We start from the raw sequence: 12,243 nt of genomic DNA on the forward strand, positions 1-12,243 counted from the left end.
TATAAAATGATAAATCTTAGATATATATAAAAAAACTACAATATACTTTCATTATTTTTGTCCTCTTTCCCATTTTGAAATTGTGAGCATTTTAGTTCCTGTTAGAAATGGAAGTTCAGGACACTGTTATATTCCATACAGCCATTGGCTGCACACTCTAGTGACCTATTTATAACTGTCCCTAATTGGCCACAGCAGAGAAGGAAACCTAAGTTAAAACATGGCAGCTCCCATTATTTTATAGACATTAAAACATTACACTTATTTTGCCACTGCTTAAACAGCTAATGAAACTTTAAAAAATACAACTACATGTTATTCCCAGACTAATCTTTTCTTTGACTGAATCATTCTATTTAGCCTTTATTTAGTATTTAATGTCCCTTTAACAGTTCAGAGGGTGATATGATGAAAAAACATGAATTTCTTAATGGGATATGAAAAACAATATTTTTCTTTCATTATTCAGATACAGAATACATTTTTAAAGGGACAGTCTACTTGAACATTGTTATTGTTTATTATAGATAAATATTTCCTTTATTATTCATTCCCCAGATTTGCATAACAAACACTGGCCCTACCTACGTTTAGCTTTTAACCATGAATACCAAAAGAACATTGGAAAGTTGTTTAACATTGCATGCCCTATCTCAATCATGAGTTTCATTTTGACTTGACTGTACCTTTAAGTGTATTTCTATTATGAAATGTACTTTGTTCTTTTGGTATCCTTTGTTTGAAAAGAAGGTAGGTAGGATCAGGTGCTTACATGTATCTGGAGTACAATATCACAGCAGTTGTAATACTTTTTAAAATGTTATACATTTGAAAGAGCACAAGATGGCAACAATGTTTGCTTCCATGTAAGCGCCAAAATTTGATAACAGAAGTAAATTACAATATTTTTTTTTTTTTTAAATGCGTGTTGTGTCTGAATCGCAAAATACAATTTTGGGTTCCATGCCTCTTAAAGGGGTATAGCAGGGCAATCCAGAAACATTATGAAGCATTACTATATTTATAAAAAAAGAATGATATCACGGAGCGCCCTACAGTTAAATATAAACGTAAACAGATACTATACCATAAAGATAAAAATACAATGGTATTATTAAGTGTAATATATATATTATCTGCTTTTACTAAGCACCATTGAGTGTACAAAAAAGGATATACGTGAAGTCTCCAGACTCTTTCAAATCCTCAGTCCACTTTGAATGAAGGGAAGATGTCCCAAATCACAGAGAGAAGTTGCAGCCCCTTAGTACACGGTTCTGAAAACCGGATGTGGCTGAATGGAAACAAAAGAGAGACAGGGACGCACTCCTCTAAGCGTAGGATGTTAAAAAACAATCAGATAATTTATTGAACACAGACAAATGAACACTCACACATCATAACCTCAACACATGAGGTATGGAAAAAACACACAGAGCAAGGCACAGTAAAGTAGCTCACGTGTCCGTTGTTTGGTCTCCAAGAAGTTTTCCAAAGAGGATAGTCTGTTAGTCCTCGCTAAGGAGAAGCCCGGCCAAAATGTCTTTCAGAGAGTGTCCTTGCTACGTGCAGTAAACAAGTGTACAAAAAGAAACCGTCACACGATTAACTCACTGCCGATCTGTAGTGTAGTGTACTGATAGTGGATCAGCTGTGGTAATAGTGACGCATAGACGGTGGGCGTGGCCTTTTTGTACACTTGTTTACTGCACGTAGCAGAGGACACTCTCTGAAAGACATTTTGGCCGGGCTTCTCCTTAGCGAGGACTAACAGACTATCCTCTTTGGAAAACTTCTTGGAGACCAAACAACGGACCCGTGAGCTACTTTACTGTGCCTTGCTCTGTGTGTTTTTTCCATACCTCATGTGTTGAGGTTATGATGTGTGTGTTCATTTGTCTGTGTTCAATAAATTATCTGATTGTTTTTTAACATACTACGCTTAGAGGAGTGTATGTCCCTATCTCTCTTTTGTTTCCATTACTATATTTATGTTTGCAAAACTGAACTTCTATATATTTATGTAAAACTTTCTGTTAAAACGCTTGAGTGCTTTAATAATAACATTTTCAAGACCTATAACAAATACTGCTCTATGTGTTTATGCACCCTTCGCGCATGCACATACGTCAAGCGCTGCCAGTTACATGACATATGTGACATCATTGCCATACAGATTGTGCGTTGGAAAATTGAAACCTATGATTTGTATCTGTATTGGATCTCATGTATGTTAAAGGGACATGAAACCCAACATTTTTAAATCATGATTCAGATAGAGCAAGTCATTTTAAACAACTTTCCAATTGATTTCTGTTATCATATTTGCTACATTCTCTTGGTATCCTTTGCTAAAATTGCAGCAATGCACTACTGGAAGCTAGCTGAACACATCTGGTGGCCAATGACAAGAGATATTTATGCGCAGCCACCAGTCAGCAGCTAGCTCCCAGAAATGCATTGCTGCTTTTGAGACTACCTAGGTATGCTTTTGAACTAGGATACTAAGAGAATGAAGCAAATTATATAATATAAATAAATTGAAAAGTTTAAAAAAAAAAATTCATGCAGTAGTTGACAACTTTTAACAAAATAGTTTTGAAAACAGAATTATTCTGTAGCAATGCTTCTAACTGTATTAAAAATGCTCAAAGGGATAGGAAAGTCAAAATTAAACTTGCATGATTCAGATGATTCACTTCTATTTTCAAATGTGCTTTGTCCTCTTAGTATCCCTTGTTAAAAAATAAATACGAACATATCATACACTAGTGGGAGCTGCTGCTAATTGGTGCCTGCACACATTTGTCTCTTGTGATTGGCTAAATAGATATTTTCAGCTTCCTGTCAGTAGTGCAATGCTGTCCCTTCAGCAATGAATGACAAGAGAATGAAGAAAATTTGATAATATAATTAAATTGGAAAGTTGTTTAAAATTGTATGTTCTCTCTGAATCATAAAAGAACATTTTGGGGTCTATTATCCCTTTAAAGGGACATTAAACACTTTGAGATGGTAATATAAATTGATAAATTGTATATAATAAAACAACTCTGCATTTATTTTGTCCTCTGCCTGTAATTCCATTCTGTAATTGTGAGCTTTTCAGTTCCTGTTAGAAATGGAAGTGCAGAACACTGTTAAATCCAGCACAACCATTGGCTGCACACTCTAGTGACCTATGTATAACTGTCTCTAATTGGCCACAGCAGAGAAGGTAACACAAGTTGCAACATGGCAGCTCCCAGTGTTTTATAGACACTAAAACTTTACACTTATTTTTAAACAACTAATGAAACTTTAAAAAATACATCTACATATTAGTCATGGACTAATCTTTTCTTTGAATGCATCATTCTATCTAGCATTTATTTAGTGTTTAATGTCCCTTTAATGTTTTCAGTGATTACATATAGCTCACTATATGTGTACAGTTCTACAATTAAAGGCTTTTTCTTATTCTTAATGGTGGAATTAAACATTGCAAAATTGATATAGTTAATTTGCACAGTAGGATGTTAGTGGCAGCTGCATAGAAAAAAAAAGTTTATTGCCAGAGTAGTGGCAGTAAATTAGGTACCTGGTTAAGAACACATTTTTTGCTGAGCAAGAGTGGGAAGGGTTGGATGCTGCAACAAAAATACATAATCAGCCGGTGGTTGCCTTGGATATAGAACACCTACAAGCATCAGTTTTATGACATATTCAAAATCTGTGCTCCCTGTTAACACATTGTATTAATAAGTATTTTTTTATCATGCCTGCCACTCAATAGTAAACCTCTGCAGTTTCTGCAAATTTATAAGAAGAATCTGTGTACAATTCTATTTCTTTAAAAATTGCAGTACATTATTTAATAGTGTTACATTTAAAGCTCTAAAATACATTCTATAAATGTAAAATCTCACTTCCATGATAAAATCTAAAATTTTTAACTATACAGAAATAAACACAATTAAAAAGCGCCCTATCCAAAGTACATAGATCACTGGAAAGGATATATGAATATGCTGAGTTCTGTGTAATACACAGAAAAATGCAGGTGTTGAAGTTGTTGCCCTTGTATATCACGGCACTGGAAACCGGGTGATAGCTGTATAGAAAGAAATAGAAAACAGGGCGCACACTCCTCTAAGCGTAGTAAGTTAAAGGGACATTAAACCACAAATTTTTCTTTCATAATTCAGATAGAGAATACAATTTTAAAAAGTTTCCAATGTATTCTATTATCAAATTTGCATTGTTCTCATGATATTCCTTGTTGAAGAGATACCTAGGTAGGTAGCGTGCACGTGCCTGAAGCAATACATGACAGGAAATAGTGCTGCCATCTAGTGCTCTTGCTAATGAATAGCATTGTTGCAAAACTGCTGCCATATAGTTCTGCAGACACGTGCACAGTTATGAGCTTATCTTCCTGCTTTTTAAGAAAGGATAACAAAAAAAAACAAAGAAAATTTGATAACAGAAGTAAATTTGAAAGTTGTTTAAAATTGTATGTTCTATCTGAATCATGAAAGAAAAAAATGGGTTTATGTCCCTTTAAATCACAGAAAATGTATTACAAATGATGACAAATAAAAACTCACACATTTTGGTATGTGTCAGGCACTTAGAAAACCGTATAGGTCTCTCAACGATATCTCCCAAAAAATTAACAGTGGCAGAGTTCCAGGGATGAAGATCCTCCTGGGCTCACTGAAGGGGATCGTGTCCTTAGAGTAGTTCACGGCTTTCACAGACCAAAATACGAAACTATTTGGAATAACCGCCACAAACAACACAGCTGCTCAAACACAAGAGCCGGCGCACTAAAACAGCTGATTGCGGTGGTGTAAAGACAGTGGGCGTGGCCTTACGCATTTCATAGGGAAACTCCCTACTTCGTCAGAGGCTGCCCACTCCTTACACGATCCGTCTTAAATAGAGCCACTAGGACTTCCCCTTAGAGTGTTAATTCCTTAACTCTTTCGGTAAGATAAGAAGATACCTAGCAGCATGAGTTAAGGTGCATAATCGTTTCTACATAATGTGAAATCTTAACTTTAATAGACAATGCCCTTATTAAACAAAACAGATAACATAACTATTTCTTAAACGAGCTCATTAAAACTATAGGATAAAAGAGTACATCAATTTAAAAAAACAGTAAATATATTTACAAAAATAATTATGCGCACCATTAAGAATTCTCAGACTTAATCACATATCTTAATATATAGAATCACAAAAGGCACCAAAAATTTGTATAAAAACATTTAAATGTATCTTGTCTATATATAAATATTTTATATCGATTCTGTACCATATTGGTATACATATATACAGATTTCCATATGAAATTAATTGAAACACAAGAACATATACATATGTACACGAATATACACACATACACATATATGTGCATACGAATACATGTATGTACACACACACTCATACACATACGTGCACAATAAGTGATACAAAATACAATCTTAACTTAGATGAGAAAAAAAGTTCATGTTTACAAAATAACAACTTAGTAATTTGCGAAGTTGATAAGGGAGGAGGGGTCGTTTTACAAGATAGAGCTGATTATCTTAAAGAAGCTCATCGTTTATTGGGAGACACTAAAGTGCCTGACTCATACCTCATAGTTGTTTGAGGTCAATATTTTAACTATACAGGTACAAATTCCAAAATCCAAACCTTTTAATTAATTATTTTTATTATTATTTTTTTTTTATTTCATTAAGATTACTTCTTTACTGTTGCACTTGTCAGCATTATCAGCTTGAACAGCCTAATACACTCTGTTTTTCTTCTTAGATTAAGTTTGTTGAGCAGCGATTTAATGAGAATAAACAAGAATGGATCCTTCTGGTGTGTATTGGGGCTACATCAGGGATTGGCCGACTGGCTTCAGGCAAAATTGGTGATTGTATCCCAGGCCTTAAGAAGGTCTATTTGCAGGTAATACAAATCATTTGAGTTAATCTTTCTCCCTTATATTATATCCCTTACTTATTAACAAACAAGTAATATATAAGAGTGTGTGTGACACCAGAAACTAAACATTTTATATAAAACTCTGTGTTTACTATGAGTATGTAATTTTAAAATTAGCTACTCTGTAACTTTATGGGCCAGATTATTAGTGGAGCGCTATTGCGCAAAACTAAACTTTGGTTTGCACTGGTATTTTGAGTTGAAAGTAAAAACGCGCAAGAAGTCAATGGAGCAAAAAAGTGGAAAAAATACCCCACTCTCACGCAAACCTGATCGCTTATTCTCATATTCGCTAAACCGACATGAAAATATGAATATTTCACATTCCAATGTTCTGCACATAGCAGAATATGTTCCTTTTATTCATAAATGCATATTTCTAAATATATCAGTTTTTTTGGTACAATATTTGCTTATACCTATGTGTGTATGTATGTGTGTATATATATATATATATATATATATATATATGTATATATATAGAGAAGAAAGTAAAATGTGTTCACTCAGTATACTGGGTAGACACAAGTGATACTCTATAGTTGGCGCTAGTCAGTATTGTGTATGGTATAGTGGCAGCTATATAAGACAAGTACTGGTTGAGATGTGAGGTCCCAGTCAGTAAGTGAAAAATGTGTATACAAGAATAGATACAGCGCCTATATATCCATTTAAAATATGGGTGGTGTATGGGAATATGAGTGAAAACTAGAGCTGATTATTAGAAAAATAATAGCAATTAAAAGAATATTTAAAAAATATAAATTATTAGAATCAATTATGCTTGAAGAATGATGAATAGATTATGAAACAGTGTTCATGTGAGTCTTTAGACAATATATAGTCCGTAGTAAATCTTCATAAGCAGTTGGTATCAGTAAATAGATGGTATGTAATACCCTTACCAGATAATACCTCAATCTGATGAGGTAAGTATGCCGCACTGGGGGTATATACAGATGGTAGAATCTTCTCCTTGTATTCAGATGTGGTGCCTCTTGTGTTTTCGTGAGCCTCCTGGAGTATGCAGGGATATGTTTCTTGTTGTAGATAAATCCCTTGTACTTCCTTTATGTTGGTAGTTAGCCTCTTGGAGTACCTTTTCTGTCTTGGTATACACTTTCTCCAGCGTAAAGATACCCAGGGAGACAAGAAAGGATATATAGTGTAATACAGTTTATTTACAATTTAGGCATATAAATATAATTTACATAGCACTCACATTTGGCATCCTCAGATTATATGAGGTATGTATAAGGCATATAGGACTCTAGTGGGTCCTTCCACATACAGGTATGAGATACAAGTGCCCCAATCTAGGTATAAGACTTCGTAGTGAAGTATTATATAGCTATTGCTATTTCCCAAATGAGGTAATATGGTATAGTACACTTATCTCAAAAAGTATATGCCAGCAAACTGGCTACAAGGAGTGACACTGGTATAAAAAACGATTTAAATAAAACACATTTAAAATTAAGAGCATAAGAAATAAGTAGTTGGTGTCCCTGACGCGTTTCAAAGGTTTGTGTGGATAAATCCTTCTTCTTCAGAGGGTTGAGTGAGGAGCTGGGCCGTTATCGCTATTTGTACGCTTCGGGCGGCGGCACGCCCTCTGCGTACGTGACGTCATGCGTGCGTTACGGAACGTGAATATCACGTTTGTATTAGGCATTAGACACTGTTTCATAATCTATTCATCATTCTTCAAGCATAATTGATTCTAATAATTTATATTTTTTAAATATTCTTTTAATTGCTATTATTTTTCTAATAATCAGCTCTAGTTTTCACTCATATTCCCATACACCACCCATATTTTAAATGGATATATAGGCGCTGTATCTATTCTTGTATACACATATGTATATATATGTATATATATAATTTTATATATATATATAATTATATATATGTATAGATATATACAGATCTATATATATATATATATATATATATATATATATATATATATATATATATATAGGAATATCTATTTAGGAATACTTAGAGCATATTTTGCTATGCGCAGAACATAGGAATGTGAAATATTTACAGTAAATACACAGTATATGTGTACATATGTATTTGTGTTTATATGTGTATATATGTCTGTAAATACATATAAATACAAATGTACACACACACATATATATATATATATATATATATATACATACTGTATATATTTATATTTAGTCATATGTATGTATCTCAATGTTAAAGTCCTTTGCCTCATATGTTTGTTTTTTTTATGCAATGTTTCTTTTGAGTTTCAAAAGCTTTATTGTGAAACTGCACATATTACAAATTAATAAACTTAAGAAATTACAAAATAGATAAGTACGTTTGTGCATATTACAGAACATTTATCCAGTCATTAGGTTTAACAACTTGAACAGAGGATTCTCTGTATTTTATATAGTCTTTGCCGAGTCTTGGGGGGTGTATTCTTCTTCCTTCATTTGCTTTTGGTTTTATCATCTATGCCTCAATGTAAGACCTATCGACATGGCTCATAAAATCCAGGAACGGTAATATCTTATAGTCTGAGCCTAGGGGCCTCTGTTGTCAAAGGACTAGATTAATACTAGACCTACAACTTTTTCCATACATACCTATTATTATAGCTTCAAAATATACATAAAATCATCTCTACCAGATAATAAACAAATGTATCTGATATTTAAAAAAGAAGGGGGGAAGAGGCTGGGGAAAGGGCAGAGAAAAGGTAAAGGAAAGAAAGAGAGAGACTTGGCTGGAAAGGGGGGGGGGGGAGAGAATTTTTATTTTCTCTTTATATTGGTGGTGTTGAGTGTATTGTGGATTCCCAATAAAAATTGACCTCCTGAAAAAAGGCCAAGTTCCCATTTCTAAGATAGGAGTATTCCTCACACAAGAAAAGTTACGATGTATTAAGGTACCCATTCTTGCATCGTGGGGATTAGTGAAGTTTTCCATTTCCGTGCGATTAGCTGTCTCGCACTATTTATCCCAATTTGTAACAGTTCCCATCTTATTTTGCATTGTTTACCGGGTTTTTAATTGAAAAGGGTGGTAGCTGGTGTAAAAGTGTTCCCTAATAAGCGTTTTAAAAAAATCTCCACTCTTTTCCAAAAGGGGGATAAAGAGTTACATTGCCACCAAATGTGGGACATAGTGCCTATATTGCCACAACCTCTCCAACAAGTGGTGCTAGCATTCGGATATATACGTTTGATCCTTCCAGGGGTGAGGTAACATCTGAACAAGAGTTTATGGTATAATTCAAGAATTCTGGGAGATGATGATTTATGTGTGTGATAGAATATATTATTCCATTGTTTCCCTGTTAATGCAATCCCCAATTATTCATCCAGTAGTTTCTTTACTAATGATAGAGACCCCCGGTCAATGTTTCCAGTAAACAGAGACGCTCAAAGTTTGTGGGTTCCCTAAGGAGGTCGTGTTTGAGGGGAAGTTCCCACTAGATGCGCTAATTGCGCATATTTAAGCCAAGGGGTGAACGATCCACCAGCTATGTCTAATAATTGTGTTTGGTCTTTAAGCTTCTCTTTATATTTTAATCTGGTAAGTGGGATAGTTTAACTTATTCCCCTGTCTGGTAGAACATTCGGAATAAAACCTCCCACTTACTCTGCATTTAGAGGGTTAGGAGTCATTGGGGAGGATATTCCTTTCATTCTAATTCGTACCTGGTCCCACATTTTGAAGAGGTGAGTGTATAATGAGGAATGTTTCACTGAATCCGGCCTACTGGTATGTTTGATCCAGCATAAAGGGCCATGGGCTGGGGAATTTAGCAATTGGGAGTCTATAATCATTCTTGGCTTAGTGTATGGATATTCGTTCCATTCTACCACCCTTTGGAGGGCTACTGCATTATAGTATTGTGAAATGGATGGAAATCCAATGCCACCCTTGCCCAGAGGGCAAAGGAGTATTTTTCTATTAAATTGTGGTTTATTTCCCCCCCAAATTAAGGTATTTATTATTGACTGCATTCCGGACAGGAAAGATTGGGGCAAGTGAATAGGAACAGCTTGGAGTACGTACAGGATTTGTGGAAGGGTGGTCATTTTGATTGTTTGTATTCGATCCCACCAAGAAATGGGCTTATCGTGCCATGTGTCAAAATCTTTGCGGAGCTTATGAAGTTGGGGGAGATAATTATATTTATATAATTTACTACAAGATGGAGTCAAAAAGGCTCCCAGGTATTTAATTTTATAATTATTCAAATTGTAGAGACATAGCGATTGCAATTTATCATAATCTTTCGGAGACATGGAGATGTTAAGGATTTCGGATTTTTGGGCATTTATTAAGAAATTTGTGTGTTCCCCAAATGTCAGGAGCGGCCGGAGGGTAGAACAGTGATATGAGCTTCTAGAATTTGTTGGGACCAGGGTTGATTATCATCAATGAAATGAAACAAAGAGGTTAGGTGAGGGGCAAACTGTTTATAGTATAGGTTAGTAAATCCGTCTGGTCCCGGACTTTTGTGTAAGGGTAGGGATTTTATGGCTGCTAGGGTTTCTTGGACAGATATTGGTTCCTCCAACTGGTCAGTAATTTCTTTAGGCAATGTGGGGAGATGGACTTTTGCCACATATTGTTCGCTAGCTGTCTGGGACTGCAAGTGCAGAGGGGGTGGCAGATTGTATAGTTTACTGTAAAAGGATCTAAATTGGTCCGCTATCAGGTAACTGCCTACCACTTCATGTCCTTAAGTTTATGTATATAAGAACTCAGTTTCTTTTGTTTTAGTGTTCTAGCTAGTGATGTACCTATTTTGTTTGAGTTAGCGAAGTAAATCTTTTTAGGACACAGTGCTTTCTTTTGGGCCTCCTTATAGAGTAAGTGGTTAAGCTCATTTCTTTCTTTTCATAGGAGTAAGGCTATGTTAGTACCCGAAGGGTTTGTTTTGTGTTGTTTTTCTAGATCGCATATAGTGTTTGAAATATCCAAGTATGCTTTTATGTATTGTTTAGTGAGATGCGCTTTATGTTTTATGAATATGCCTCGTATTACCATTTTGTACGCTTCCCACAGAGTGAGAGGAGAGATCTCAGGTAAGTTGTTAAGGGTAAAATATTCTTTAATGTTCTCTGATAATTTTGTGTTTAGTATGGGATATTTAAGGAGCTAATCATCCAGTTGCCATTGAAAAGGAGTCAATGGGGAATCTAGCCATTTCACAACTATACTGACCATGGAATGGTCGGACCAGCTAATTGGTGCTATATCTGAGTCTTTGAGTAAGCTGTAACTGTTTTGCTCTATAAAGATATAGTCTATGCGTAAGTAGCTTTTATGGGGATTAGAATAAAAAGTGAATTTTTTTGTCCAGGATGTTTAGCCTGCCAGGTATCTATTATTGATAGAGAATAGAGATCTGTGCCTATGTGTAAGAGAGGCAAAAAGAAACAATGTGAGAACACCGGACCTTTGAATAAAACTCAAACTTTATTTCCTTCTTGTAAAAATTTCAAACATGGAACAGGACCCGGTATAACAGAGACCACCGGATATGAAAGACATCTGGTGTGGATAGTCACGTACCCCCTCAGCTGACGCGTTTCGGCTGTGTGCCGTAATCGTAGCTAGTGGGTACCTGCCAGCACATCTCTTAAATACTATTTAACAAGTGCTAATAGGTTAAAAACAAACCATGTGACCTGCAATACCACACCTGTATAATAATCTGTGTTGTGTCATTCTAAAAATAGAAATGAGGGAATATTAAAAGTTACAACCACTGTATCTTAAATGTATGATTGACAATGTTTCCTATTCCTTTCCTCTTTGTAATACATTAAATTTAGGCAATAGGGAATTGCGTGTATGTATGTGATTAAACCTGGTCATGAGGAATGTTGCGTGCAAACAAACTTGTGAACTGACATGCATGTATATACATACAACCAATACAAATATATCTCTCTAGTTTGTGGCCAATAAAGAGTTAGCCATATCTTAAATACCTGACTATATGTTCACAGTGTGAAGCTGCATGCAATACCTTACTGAAGATCTAAATTTCTATACACTCACCCTTCATAAATCATGAACCTAAATATACCATTGTCTAAATGTCTGAACGGAACTATATATATTTCATGGTGCACACGGGTTCACTATATATGGTGCTTTTATGGGGATTAGAATAAAAAGTGAAAATTTTTTGTCCAGGATGTTTAGCCTGCCAGGTATCTATTATTGATAGAGAATAGAGATCTGTGCCTATGTCTA

At 35.0% G+C, this 12,243-nt stretch overlaps 1 protein-coding gene across 2 annotated transcripts in view; it reads left to right on the forward strand.

The window, feature by feature from the left end:
• The window catches only part of SLC16A2 (solute carrier family 16 member 2), a 561,439-nt gene that overhangs the window by 471,925 nt on the left and 77,271 nt on the right, over nucleotides 1–12,243 (forward strand). For both annotated transcript variants that reach the window (XM_053699209.1, XM_053699208.1), the window contains exon 4: nucleotides 5,809–5,952. In XM_053699209.1, the coding sequence (XP_053555184.1) occupies nucleotides 5,809–5,952 (144 nt within the window). The remainder of the gene's footprint in view (nucleotides 1–5,808; nucleotides 5,953–12,243) is intronic.

This window comes from Bombina bombina, chromosome 1, assembly GCF_027579735.1.
Source record: "Bombina bombina isolate aBomBom1 chromosome 1, aBomBom1.pri, whole genome shotgun sequence".
Lineage (NCBI taxonomy): Eukaryota > Metazoa > Chordata > Amphibia > Anura > Bombinatoridae > Bombina > Bombina bombina.